Source organism: Carassius auratus, chromosome 2 (genome assembly GCF_003368295.1).
Source record: "Carassius auratus strain Wakin chromosome 2, ASM336829v1, whole genome shotgun sequence".
NCBI lineage: Eukaryota > Metazoa > Chordata > Actinopteri > Cypriniformes > Cyprinidae > Carassius > Carassius auratus.
In genome coordinates this window covers 15,300,505-15,315,663 of record NC_039244.1, presented here as the reverse complement: position 1 = coordinate 15,315,663, position 15,159 = coordinate 15,300,505, and the positions used below count along the sequence as shown (strand labels likewise).

The 15,159-nt window shown below is 37.6% G+C and overlaps 1 protein-coding gene across 1 annotated transcript in view; it reads right to left on the bottom strand.

Moving 5' to 3' along the window:
* Positions 1 to 12,824, bottom strand: part of LOC113117310 (glutamate receptor ionotropic, NMDA 3B-like) — a 34,566-nt gene extending 21,742 nt beyond the window's left edge. The window contains exon 1 of the mRNA XM_026285914.1: positions 12,180 to 12,824. Coding sequence (XP_026141699.1) covers positions 12,180 to 12,632 — 453 coding nt within the window. The 5' untranslated portion in view covers positions 12,633 to 12,824. The remainder of the gene's footprint in view (positions 1 to 12,179) is intronic.
* Between the last annotated feature and the right edge of the window lie 2,335 nt (positions 12,825 to 15,159).

Sequence of the window (15,159 nt, the reverse complement as noted above, 5' to 3'; positions counted from 1 at the left end):
GGTGCAAAACATGATGCAACCGCCTAAAATTTCTCTCTGCATATACACAGACAAACATTTAACAAACAGCAGGGACTTGCACAGCCCAATGTTAAATGGTACTTACAAGGTCAGATATTCAACAACAAAAAAATAGTCTAAATATCTCTAACCTTTAATTCCACAAAAACATCACAGTCAACACAAAAACAGCGACCTTGAGAGTCTGCTAGATAATGGAACATTGGTCAAATCATGCAATCTGAAGCCTGATAGTAATTGACATTGACATTTATAGGTGGCCAGGTTAACAGAAGCAGTGTTTTGATGCAGTGCTTTAATAAAGATGCATTTAAAGACCAATGCTAAAATCTGCACTAAGAAAAAGTCAAATAAAATGAAATCTAAACCTTGTTGACCTCAATAATTCAACTTTTGGCAATTCTTCATCTTTTTAGTTCCACAATGTTGTGTCAAAGTGCTTTTATGATGTAAAGAAAACTGCTTATCTAGATGTAAAATTCTGCCTTACAGTGTTTTGAGGAAAGAAATATGATGGCAGAGAGAAATGTGAGGGAAAGATACATCAATACTGCTTCTCCTCTGTTAAGAGTGACAGTTACTTAATTAAGAAAGACCAATGTGGGAACCGGTAGAGATTTGCCAACGTGAATGATTTTGAAATACTTACACAGGCTTGCAAAAAACAAATGTTTAATTACAAATGAAAATGAGGCTCTCTTTAGGCCTCTGATTGACATTTGAAGAGGATCATGTGGGATGAAGAAGTGATTTATGCAATATATTATTATACATATAAATAGTTTTGGGTATTATGACCTGAGGAGTGATTTATGCTCATGTATCTACAATATTTATGCAAATTAGTATATCAAAAAAAGTATTTAGCATAATTAGCAGCTTATATATTTGATGTCAAGAGTAGCTATCATGCTTCATAAATTGTTCATGTGGCTTGAAAGCGATGCTTAACTACTTGCACAGTCTGCCATACTGAGTGGCGTCCCCACTGTGTTTAGTTAGACACATCATTAGGCATAAGAGTGTCTTTGCAAATGTGTGACATCCCAAGTATCAAACTGCACCCCCGAAGCTCACTCCAGCATCAGATATGCAGAGAGACGGCAGCTCTTCATAATCACTGCATTATCATCAAAGTGCATCATGTCTTGTTTTACACTTCTGATCTGCTGTGATAATTAAAAACATGAAAGAAAAGAAAATGACCCATCAAAATATGATGCAATATCCAAGTCACCATGCATGATGTTTGGCCCTTACCCATGATTATGTATAACTCTCTTATATTCATTCTAAATATTCATTAAAAAAAAGTAAGCAAAAAGTACCTTGATGACCTTATACTAAAGTCTGCATCTGACGGCACTTTACTGTCCCATAAGGCCACAGGAGAGGATTTGTAAACAGCAGTGAGGCGACACAACTGATACTGTAAGTCACATAACAATAACATCAAGATAAATGTACTACATTTGGATTACCATACATACTACACACATTTATCTAGAACACACATTTTTAACATTCTTGAAGGAAGTACTTATTACAAAGTGCCTACTTTGAAGGAATGCAATTTCACATGAAGACTTACTTAAGTGGTGAAGCACAAAGCATCAATACAATGTCTCCCTTCGCTGGGCATTAATTTGAGAATATCCATTCGGCTCTACTAAGAAAATGTCTTATTTTATATATTATAATAGGATTATTAAATAATATTATGCGAAATTATATAACGTATTGTATTTTGTTTTTAGATTTTGTAAATCTGTTATTAGAAGACAAAAAAAATGATTCAGAATTATTAAAATTTTATGGTAAAGAAATATGAATTATTATTTATTTATTTATATGTGGGCTGTAATAATTTTGCATTGTAAGGTTAATCAATTGCTTTATGGATTTGGTATGATTAGGGATAATCATTTACACTGAGATCAGATTGCAACCAAATGCTATGTGTCAAAAGCTGTGACTAAAACTGCACTTATTTATTTTTTTATTTTTTTATGAACTGTGCATACAGTATGTGGTACAGGAATCAAAACTTTATGGTGTGATGATGAAAAGGAAACTAAAGCCAAGAAACCCAAAGCTCAGCTCTTTTAGCAGCTGCGAGTGTGAGCATTTTGCCCCAAACTGTGATTGGTTTCCTGTCCAAGGGCAGAAAGTGTTTCCGTGTCGTGTTTTGTTTTTTACTGCTGCTGGTAAAAAACTTTTGTGTGTGTGTGTGTGTTTGTGTGTGTGTGAATATCACTAAATCTCTGTCCTGTGTGCACTGCTGCGCCCAGTTTGCATCTGAAGTATAATGGCATTTCTGTGTTATTAAATGTTAGCTGCCTAGACTATGACCTGTTATTAGTCTTGATAACATTTCCAAATCTTGTTTGCTCCACAGTGACCCTAATATGACACTGTGAAAATGTCCCATTCCGTGAGTGAAAGGAAAGCCCATAAATTTCTCCATAGCATAGAAAACAGCACTGTAATGAGGCTTTGAAATCAAAATGTTTTTTTTTTTTTTTTTTTTTACACTTTATAATAGGAGCGATCACTCACATTAGGCCTGGTGAATAGTGCACTCCCACTGGGCGATAAAGTAATATTTGAAAATGAAAGCCATTTGGGGAAATGTGAGTTTATGAATGAGGTGATTTACCAAATGATCCTGTCCAAATTCACCAGAACAGAATCTTAAAAATCTAGCAGCGCACGCCAGAGAAATGAGTCCTCTGTGAAGGAGCTAAAGTTGTCAAAGAGCAAAACATTACGTTCAACCAGTTCTTTGGACATTAGTTTGATGTATTACTCAAGAAATAGATTACTATCATAAAGCTTCATGTATTACTTTTTCTTTAAATGGAAAGTGCTAGAAAGGCTGACAAAATATGAGTGGCTTCCTGCTTGGGAATTAGATACGCTATTTCAGATATTCCAAAAGTGAACTTTGAAATGCCTTAAAAATAAACTTTTGCAGGGGCTTTTCGTGCAAAGAAAAGTTAAAGTTAATTGCAAAGACAGTCCTTGAGGAGTTGTTATTTACAGCTGTGCTTAAGGCCATAATGTTGACAAAGAAGGATTGTGCTCTCATTATCTCTCAAAGGTCTTGGGTCATCCTCACAAGGTTTGGTTACAGGCTTTAAAGTTGTATTTAGTCTGCCTCCATGCACCAAACAGTAAAGACAATATAAAAATAACCAACTCAACTGCCCTGCACCCATCTTCCATTGTTTGGCCAAACAGGTAGCCCCGCCCCAACCTCTTCTCATTGGCTGAATCAGAAACTGACACGTTGGGTACACATTTTTGAACTACTTTTGTTGTGTCTGCAAATTGAATTGGGGTAGGAAATATTTTATCCCCACTTACAAAATATATTTGACATTTTTAGTTCTTATCTTAATTATGTAATGACACTAAAAGCTAACATTCAATATAACAGAACACTGGCAAAAAGGAATTTTATATCATAAAGATACCTTTGGGAAAGTTATCTAAATAATTATCTAAAGACAAAATAAAAGTATAATGAAAATCGAATTATATGTTCCTGCTGCTTATCCGAAAAGTGCCTACTTAATTGACTTTTGTTGAGTCAGCCTGATAAGAAAAGGTTAACGTTAACTTTTCTGTTTAATTGTAACAAGTTTGAATGCTAATAGTGTTCTGATGGCCAGAGGAGATCTTTTCAGCAGATATAAAACGGACACAGATTATCTGCCATCCCATGGACCAAAAGAAGTTCCTCAGATACAGTAAATCTACACATAAAGCATTTTTTTCAAACCAACATGCTCTGAATCCTGAATTCTCACACTCTATGGAACAGTGTTCAAAAATCCTTTAAACTGTGATGTACATAAATGTACAGAGCCGTGTTAAAATTTCAGATCGCTAAGACGTTCATTAGCATTGCTTCCATGAGTCGTGCGCTGCATCTCGCTCAATTAGCAAGCAAAGCACTAGGCAGTGAGAGCTGCCATCCACAGTCATCCTGAAGTGCACTGAAATCCTCTCTCTGTAGCCTGGCATATGCAGCCCGCTCGGCCCAGCCTCATTGAGACGCTTCATATGCAAAGCTGCTCTCAGAATGTTGACTGATAGCATTTGAAATGTGCAAAGGACATCACAAGTAAAGAGTAATCTTTTCAGGCTTTATGCAAAAATATCTTCACTGAAACACGTTATCTGATTCAAAGCCAGGCCGGCGGTAGGCCTGCTCCATGGTGGGCTTCAGAAAAGATCCTAATATATGATGCATGACGCGTAATGTGTTCCAGGATTAATGACATGAATAATTATCCATTAATAATTGATAAAATTTTAATTAACTTGAGGATAAATGTATGATTTAATTAACCCTTTTAATCCTGAAATGTTGCTACAGTTCATGGTACAGTATAATAAACTGTGATATAAAAGATATAAACTGACTTTATTATTGCTAATGGTTGCAAAGCCAATTATGATGATGGCCTGTGATAAAATGAGAGGAATTAACAAAATATTGTTCCTTCTATGAGTGACTTTCAATTTAAAACCACAGCTTTAGGACAGCTGCTTTTAAGCTCATGTTCCAATTCCTCAGTTTTGGAGAAGAGCCGTAGCACCTCTCTCTGTCATCACTGAATTTCCTTAATCCAAAGACTATTGGTGTGTGCTTTGCAGATAATGATGATTTCATGCTTGGATCAGTCATCGACAGGCCTAAATCCTCACAGGAGGCCGGGATGCCAAAAAACTGTCTGTTGGTGGGTTGAAATTTATCAGGCTGAAGCGAAATGAAGGCCTCTGGTTGATGGCTTTGGGAAGAGTATATAACTCTGGAACAGGACATATGAATGTAAAGATGATCTAAAATTCTGCAGAAAAGGATTCGATGGATAGATTGCTCTGAGGCCGAAGGCAATGAATTCTGGATAAGGTGTATCATTTGGGACTGAAGGCAGATAGCAGCAGAGCTAGAGTTATCTTTATAAGTCTTCTGGACAGAAGTATGTTCATTCCATGTGACTCTCTTAAAGTTCAATGGGCTTTCCATCTTTTTTATACCTAGAACCCACAGATATGATTTTTTACTTCCAAATTTAAAAGCTGCTATTTATTCAAATTGGGGCTGTTGATTTAAAGTGTAATTTGTGTGATTCATTCCGGGGAAAATAATGTGTTAAAGTTAATGCCAGGTGTGTTCGTCATCTTGTTTCACACTGAATGCCGTTGCTGACGAACACGATGCAGGACGATGACTGACTGTCTGATGTAGCATATCGAAATACATTTATGTTGTAGCAGATCTGACCCGAATAAAAAAAATAAAGGGTCGATCGGGACTGTGTTTGAAACATGAGCCAAATTCCTCAGGAAGGCAACCGGAGGTCATAAATCAGTTCTAGTGCCACAAGTCAGAAGCAAGATGACCAACCAACCAACTCTTTCACAGAACAGCTTTCAACTTTAACACCATTAGAACAATTATTGACAATTTCAATTCGAAGAGATTATGAAATTTGAAAACTGTAGACGGTAATGTTTTCTCTTGGTTCTAAATAAATGCGACTTATAGTCCAGTGCGATTTATATGTCTTTTTTTCCTCATCATGACGTATTTTTGGACTGATGCAACTTAAACTCAGGTGCGACTTATAGTCCGAAAAATGCGGTATACATTGATACTCCATCTATTTATATGTAAGTGTGAACTTGTGAAATCCTCATAAACTCATGATGAGTGCGTGATTCATTATTAATGATGGCCAATGTTCTAGTGTTTCATAATGCCAGTGGTTTTAAAGGTGAAACTGTAAATAAATGTGGGCAGTTGACGTCTGCTCCCTTTAGTTCTCTGTGTTGTCTATATGGTGGAAAAATAATGTTGGGAATGTCAAGGCAGTGCAGGTCATGTTTTCAGATTCCCTTGAAATGGCAAACGGTAAACGGAAAAAAAAGATGAAAGTTAACAAGAATTCTGATAACCAAGCAATGTGCATTTAGGGCGCTGGACAACCTTGCAAGAAGGTTCAGAGAGGCACAAAAGGTAATTCAGCACAATGCCTGCAATCATCAGCAACATGGAGCCAACAGTAAGTGAGTCTGGCAGAGCTGAATAAACACTTCCATGTGGCTGTCGCTGCGTATCCCCAGTTAACACTGAGATTATCTATGGAGACAAGCTCCATATTGCACTGTAACTGCAAAAACATTAAAAGCTTGAGGTTGACCGAGCTTCAGACACATTACAAGACTAGGAAATTATTATTTTTTTGTTATCTAAAAGAGGGCAGATATTAATGAATCTGTAGGTGAAAATGATGCTGCTTCAGAACAAAACTGTTAATTTCTCCTTTCTCAACTAGCATTTAAAAACAATGCAAAAATCATGCAACTACTCATAACTAAAAGTGCTGTTGAAAGAATATTCCCAGTGCAATACATGTTAAACTCAATCACTAGCACTTGTACTATAATGTTGATTAACAATTAGGTTGCCTTAAAAATAATTGTATCAAAAACTAAAATCTGGGTTACAGAGAGGAATTTACATATCCATAAATTACTGTGGCATTAAATTACAGAAAACTAACCGCTGTGTTTCTAATACCACGGCTGAGGAAGTGACAGCAAATTGACATATTTCTCTCGTATGATCAACATAGTCAGTCTCTCTATATCTATTACTCTTTTGTAAGATCATAGAGATTATGGATTTTTTTCTTTTGCTATTGCAGCACATGGGAATTGCAAAACATTATTTTTGTTGTATAGTTTCCATTCACCTACAATGATGATTTCCACATTTGAGAACCCCAGAATTGTGAAAAAGGTCCATTGTAGCCAAAAGATTTAACCAATATGTGTGTTATCACGAATTTGGTTTTAGAAAAAGATTTGTTTTTGTCACTTAACTGGTTTTAAGTAAAGTCTTAACAGCATAGATAGACATTATAAAATATGTAAATATGCAAATATTGTACATTTATTTTACAAAAGGATTGTAAGGATAGTAAAGCCTCAAAAAAACATGGATGACATCATGCCACAAATGTTGTCAAATGAACTTAACTTGTTCTGTATACCCTTAATATTCCTTTTAGTGCAGGAGTGTATTTTTATGAATCGATGCGAGTTAAATAAGGAAATTGAAAATCCCTCACTTACAGCTTAACTGAGGCAGAGGCATTTTTGTGTGGATGGGAGGGAGTCTTTTCTCTGATCAGAAGTGCATGCGCAGTTATTAATAAGCATGATAGCAGAGCTGCGTTTGTGTGCCTCATGCATGATGGAAACGGTTGTCACATCTTCTTGTTATCCAGCCCAAGTCTTTTTTTTCTATCCCTTCAAAAAAAGTGGAAGATAATTGAAACATACTCAAGAGAGAGTTGGGTGAAAGAGATAAGACAAAACTAATGGAAATAAAATGTAGAGGGAGAAGAGATGGAAAATGACTTACAGAGAGACTTTGACACACAGAAGGGAACTTTGCATCAAAAGTACCCATAGTGCTAAACTGTAATACCCGCTTATGCAAATCCCTCCCCCATTCAGAATAGATGCCGTTATCAGGTTCCCATGCCAAAACGAATGGACGCTGCTGTTTCTCTCTGTGTGTGCTTTCTCCATCAAAGAAATCCGAGAGGCTGTAAGATTGCAGATTGAGATACAGACCTAAGCCAGAGCCAAGCTGAGTGGATCCTTCAAAGGAAACATTTATTTTAAATGTCAGTTAGATGATCTAACTGATAAAAATCAACAGACTGTTCATTATTTTGCTATGAGCTGTGAAATGCACTATGACAAGCACAATAAACAGCTAACTAATATTCATTCTATGACAAAACAAGAATTAGCCACTCTGGAGAGGCATCGTTGGCATGAGTGCAGCTTGGTCAGCGCTGTGCTCCCCATAATGCTGCCAACAGCCAAAATAAAGACAATGAATCATTTCTGTCATGAGATGTGAACGCCAGTGAGATTCCTTCAGCGAGGCACTGTATTCAGAAGCAGAGTGAAAACTCGATCACCTTATATTGAGAGATCAGGCACCATTTCAAAGCACACCTCAGGCAGAAAGAGGGTTGAATTTTCAAAGACACACATGTTAGAGCGGAAATAAGGTATAAGGTCGGGGAAGAGTCATAAGTACCTCAGGGCGCAGTCGTACCACTTATTGGAAATAGACTTTTAGATTCAATTAAACTCTCATATCCTTGCAAAAGCATCAAAATAGAGAACATTTTGTGTGTTTTTTATTTTTTTGAAACATACACCAGCACAGAGACTCCAAAAAACATCCCTCAGCTTACTTGCTCAATTAGTTTTGATGGGTCAGAGCATTCTCGGCTTATAGTATATGGGCATTAACCCAAAATCCAGACAGTATTAAACCACATACGCGGCTGTGTATTAAATCGTATGAATGTGCTGGGGTGCTGTAATGTTAAGCCTGGCAACACTGAGCCATCTCGGCCCCGTAAGCACAGCTTGCAGCATTCTTCCTCACCTGGCTGATGCACCACGCTCTTCCCGCATCCTTACTGTCACAGACCTCAGCGGCCCATCTGTGCTTATCTCAACCCTGCACATGTGGGAGATTACAGACCATCTCCGCCAGGTATTTCTCACGTCATTTACACCCTCGGCCTCCATAATGGAGCGATCCAGGCTGCAGACAACCACAGCAGCAATGCTCCAATGATCAGCATTGTGCCGGCTGGGAATAGGTGAGGACTTGCATGCATGTGTGCATGGCATTGTATCAACAGGAGTGTAGACCACCTCTATGACTAATAAGTGCTTGCTCACCAGCTGCTTTTAGAAATATTTATTTTCTGCAGTACACAGAAATGGGTAATGTGTGGTTTACTTCAGCTATGCATTTTACACACTACACTGCATATGTAAAGAACAGTCATATGTAAAGAACAGTCAAGAAGGTTTTGTGCTAATTTTCCGTAAAATTCAATTTCAATACAATATGATGGCACTCCATTTTACAGTGTGAGTTCTGATAATGTATCTACTGTTGCATATACTGTATATCTTTGACTTAGGGTCCATTTACACTATTATTCTACTGCAATGTTTTTCCTATGTAAAGTTAAAAGAAGTTCAACTGAAAAAAATACACTTACACTTTTTGCATACACTTTTTAAATGCAAAAATACATTCTGAGACTTTCACCATTTGTTTCCCTTAATTTGTATGTGTTTGGGCTTTCCAGACAGGCTCTGTTGATGGTGAAGATTTTTTCAGCAAATCTTGCTGCAGGTTGCGATGGTGTGTCAGTAGGTGGCAACAAGTGACTGCCTTTATGAGTGATTCAGTGAATCATTGAATCACCATTAGATACACACTTTAAAATCATGCCAGAAAAAAATAAGGTATCCGTTTGTTTTTGCCTAGTGTTTTATGAATACAGTGAATTTGGACATAGGCTACTACTCTTTTCACACACTGTTTTTCACCTCCTATATACTAGTGAGGTATGCAAATTTGGATGCACTCACTGTCTTTATCAGTAAATCATTGAATTGTTCAGTCAAGTAATTAGTTTACAACACTGATTCATTCAGTAGTAGAGCTGCTTTACATATGAAACTGAATTCATTTTATAACTGATTAATTTAACAACATTAACACTGATATTTCCCTGTTTATTAATATTAACCCCTTTGAAACAATCTGTATTGTATAAAGCACTTTATGCACTATATATGTTGCTCCGAGGCGCACAACAGTAGATTTTGCTGTGGCTTCGTTTGAAACAATTTGCATTATCAGAGTGAAACACACAACTTAACCACTGCTCACTGGTTTAAATTTTCCAAAGTTTACACCTTTCCATGATTATGGCAAGACTGCAACTGTAAACGGTCTCCCTATAACAAAATGAGGGGGCATCTACAAGATAACGGTAGCTTTTCACAAATGAATGTCTTCAATTTGTGTACATTTGATCATTCTCTGTCCATTCTAAATGTTACAAACTGGAGTTTAACTGAAAATAAACATTTGGAGAGTCTCTACAGCCCTCCTGAATTAAGGATTCATTAAGCTTAATAACCTTCCAGTGGTTGTCCACTGGTGAGCTAACAATGGGGGATAATTGAGAAAGGCCTTTGGATTAGAATGTGATTTCATTCAAAGGGACAAAATGAGTTTCGCATGTGCTAATCTTCCTTTTGTGGTTGGGAATATTTGCTACGGAAGGGAGACAAGTTAATGAGCAGTCAAGCATAGATGAGCAGAAGAATTTCCCTGAACGAAACAGGCCCGGCATATTTGGTCAGCAAACAAAATTAAGGCGCACTAAAAATATGGTAATCTACCCTGTGTTTGATTGGCTCTGGGGCAAATTATAGTCATGGAAAAGAAAAAAAATATTTCATCGGAATCACTCAAATTGCAATTTCAGGCAAGTGCTCGGCAAAAGACACCAGTGGATGGCTATTTCATCTGTGCAGAGAGCCAAAAGGAGACGTTATTCACCAAGGATAGAGAATATTGCTTTTGAAAAGCATTCAGACAGCATAATATCCTGGGGTTGTGTCCTATAATATATGAACATCCTTGTCTTGCTGCCCAGAGAAATTTATAGCATTAAATATATCTTTTAATTTGTTTAAGTAATTTGGAAAGTTAACGACTCCACTGTGATGGCATGAGCCAAGACTCGCTCTGTCAGGAAAAAGATGGGCACTAATGATTTCACACTTCCTGAGGGCTGTCAAAACGAAGCAATCACAAACATTTTGCTAATAATTTTTATTAATCACAGAAATGTCCTTGGTTATGTTTTCGCCCTGGCTAAGAATAACACTATTTATGGAGCAGATTTAACAAGCAACCAGGCCATAAATGTATAAGACACAAAAGCCTTTGACTGACATGTTATAAGATGTAGGATAAATCACGCTGTTATGAATGAGCATCTTAAAAGATGGGTCTCTCTGCTGACCTGCTGCTCACGGCTCTTTATGTAAAATCAGGGGTGCCTTTGTTCCTTTGTGTCCATATGCTGGCAGAGTTTGACGGGAGGAAAATCTTTTGAGGTTTCCCTGCCAGGAGAAACTGCTGCAACTGGCTACACTGCTGGAGACAGAAACAACTGGTGCGACTGGCATCCTCTCTGTTTGCTGCTTCGAATACTAACGAGACCCAGAGCGCTCCAAACCTGAGCCCTAAACAGTGTTAGGATTGTTCCACTGGAATACATCAGGACCTATGTGTCCGGCCCCCGGGCAGAACACCCGAAATACTTGCCACAGCCCTAGGTCTCTCTATATGTTCCACTCAATATATAAAATGCTTGGGAACAGATGGAACCATTTGAATATTATTAGGTTTCTGCCAACCAGCCTCCCGAGGAGGCATCAGAAATTGCAAAACTGTGTAGAATCTAGCTAATAATTTCATGTCTGGCCTATAGTTTTATAAATGACAGAACTGGTATCATCTGGTGTCTGTCAGCAGGTTCTCTTGTTCTCTTGCATCTTCAGTTACTTCCACAAACACTGCACAAAATGACACAATATACACATTTGCCACAGCTATCAGAGTGACTAACACTCATACTGTTTTATATTTTAGAGCTGTTGAGTGTTGACCTTTGTTTTATGCATTTTATGTATTTTTTCATATTCTGTTTGCTTTTTATGTTCACCATTTTAAATCAGAATGTTTAAAAAGGAAATAGGCATTAGAGTTGACTGTGAAAGTAGACATAAAAATAATCAATTAGTTTACATTTGAAAAAATTAGAATGCATGCACAAAACTAGTCCATGTTTTAGATTGGTGGTGGCTACATCACTCCATGTACATGACATTAATTTACAGTTTTAAGGGGAAATTGTAGGTTTCTAACCACTTTATATGTTTAAGACTAATTTGGGAACATTGTATTAAAGTGGGGGAAAAAACTGTAACAAAACACGTCCCGGTTTTCACTCGCTTTATGTTGATTATGCCTCAATAACAAGAGCGACAGATGTAGCGGCCAGTACACGTATAAACGATGTAACAAGTAATAAAAACAACCAGTATAAGGAAAATGTACATCGAGAAACAAGAAACAAGACCGACGCTGGTACAGTTTGACCATATCTTCCTTAAATTGTAAGGAGCGCTTTAAAAGTAAATAAAACGAGTTTGCTTCTCACCTGTGTCTTAAGAGGTTCGCCCTCTTCAATGATGCTGATGAAAGGTATTTCCAAAAACGAGGACATGAACTCCACTTGTATGAGCTCCTCGTGGCTCTGAGGGAACGCAAGCACAGCCGAGACTCCCTGAACAACGATATCCTGACACACGCACCTGAACATGGACTCCGGGTCTCCATTGAGCGGCTCTCGGGACAATACTTCCAAGCTCAGGTTGTACGGCAAGAAGTTGTTCCCACTTTGCCGGAGGTGAACCAGGGCGCGGTTGAGGGCGCCTTGTATCCTGGATTGCTGGCGGGTCGGCAGAAGCGCACCCAAGCGCACTGTGTGTCCAATGCGTGCCAGGATGTGACAGGGCTGGGGATGCAGATGACAAGGGTAAATAAACATCTGGAGAGCGACCTGGAGCCCGACGTGAAGGTATGCCAAGAATCTGGAGAGCACTAAATTCATCCTGCTCCTTTCGCAACTGGATTGAGGTTCCGTCACAAGATGGCATCGCTCTGTTCTTGTCCAGTTGTTCTTGTCCTTAATGGTTTTACGCGCACACGGATGCAGCCTCAGTTACAATGCAAGTAGTGCAACCATTCCGTCTTCTCCAAGTGTTGAAGGCGAGGAGGTGCCGTGCGCGCAACTGAGGGAGGAGAGAAGGTGCTGTGCCGCTTGAGTTCTCCTCAGCATCACCGAGCTCGGAGGGAGGACAGTTGTGGCCACACCAGGTTTGCTAGAAGAATTAAGCTTTCGCAAAGGTCACTTATGAAACATTATTAAATGGTTTCAAAGCCTTACTTATATTAAATAGTAAAGGGGCGCTCATTCATTTTTGTTTATTAAAAAGTTTTAAACATAATTAAATGAACAGAATTTTAGGAAGAAATATCATTAAAATGAGATTAAAACTCCAGGGCACTTTTCCAGAGAAAAATATTTTATTAAGTGGATCTCATCCCACTGCCATGTTGACATCGCATGACCAGTTGTGTTATGCAGTTTAACAAGTTACTGCTATAATAATAATAATAATAATAATAATAATAATAATTTACTTTATATTCCACTTTGTCCATAATTTTCACAATAAGTACAATGGTTATAGCTAGAGCAAAGTACCATCTGTATATCAGCATGAACTTCCAACAACATTCAAAAATATTCAGATTGAATCCAAGAATGTCCAATATATTGATGTTAAAACAACAGATTCTTCTTAGTAAAGTACTTTCCTCCGTCCAGATGTCAGTATAGTAAAGCAAAAGCTCCCAGATTGTAGCTTTAGGTTGAGATATGTGCAAAATCCTCTATGCACAAACACACACACACACGCACACACACACACACACACACACACATATCAGTTAATGATTTCAGTTAAGTCTTAAAAAGAGATGAAGAGGTGTATGAGGAAGAAAATGCCTTCTGAATTCAGACGGTTTGGCATACAGTAGTTCAAGGACAATACCCTATTCATAAGTTATTTAATTAAATTCCATGGGAACATGGATGCTCTGTTCAGTAGAATTAATTTACAGTGGCCTTTGTTTGCTATAGAACAGTAATCCAAATATATTAACTTGTCACTCTGTTTGAGCTCAAGACTGAAACGCAGTGTAATAGATTACAATCCTTTTGATTTAACCAGACCATTAGTTTATTTTAATTAATTTTATTTTCATTTTAGCATCCCCTTTACAGAGCATTTGAATTTGGTACTGGCACCATAGGCATTTTTCACCACTGGGTTGTTAATATGTTGCAATAAATGAGGTTTTATTAACAAAGTTCGTGAGGAGCACGTTCAGATAATTAACACAAGTGGATAGCACTCAGCAATCAACGGTAAGAGGTATATATACAGCAGTATCACCTCAATTCATTGTATTTAGTAATTAAACAGAAGATGTATATCTGCTATGAAATTACACAATGCTTCAATAACAGGATTGGAGTCTGAAGAAAATGATGCACATATGCTTTCAGCTGAGGAGGGAATGTAGAACTGTAGAAATATGAAAAATGTGACATTTCCTGACAAAAAACATATTAGTACCGCAATGCATGAAACTGTTTTTAAGCAATTACTTGTGCATTTCGAAAAACTTCGCACCCTCACATACATTTGCTGGTAATAATAGCTTGGATGTCAAAGATTAATTGAGGATTAGAGACTACTGACTGAGTATAAAGCATATGAACCATTTCAAAACTTCAGGCAGCATGTTCTTTTCGCAGCAGTACTTTTGACAGTTTATACTGTACAGTATATGCTACAGACATCTCATAAAAATGACAGTTGACTCTATACAGCCCATACTGCAGTATGCAGTTTATTTCAGAAACAAATCTATCATTTAATCTCTTTTCCGGTTCTTAACCACACCTCAGTCATTTTGCCTGAGCAACGTCAACCAAAAACCATTTGTGTTTCCGCTTAATGGTCGTGTACTATGATGTCTGTCTGATGTCTGACACTAACATGTAACCATTGATGCTTGCTTGATTGTTTTTTCAGCTCCACCGCATGCAAACCCACATTTCGGAATATTTCAGAGATGCACGTGATTTTAAGGGTAAATCAAACTTTTAACAAGACACCTACGGAATTGTCCTGTCCTGACACATGGCTCTCTCCACACGGTTTTCAGCATTGTCTTTTACTCACCTTCAAGCTGACTCAAGCGGTCTGAATAAATATTTATATATGTCCTTTTGATTTTCTTCCAGATGGTTCGTATCACTGGACCCTCCCAGTGGTCAATTGTAGTCAGTTTGATTTAATATATAAATGAATGGATTACAATTTAATCAGAAAACCAATTAAAACAAACGTTTATCTTGGAGGGATTACACCCACATTATTTAACACATGTGAGCACCCATATAGATAATCCTCCTTAGTCTCTCCCTATGACTTCACTTGTTATTGTGACATACGCATACATTAGACATTCCTGCATTTATGCTTTTTGAGATGCAACGGTTG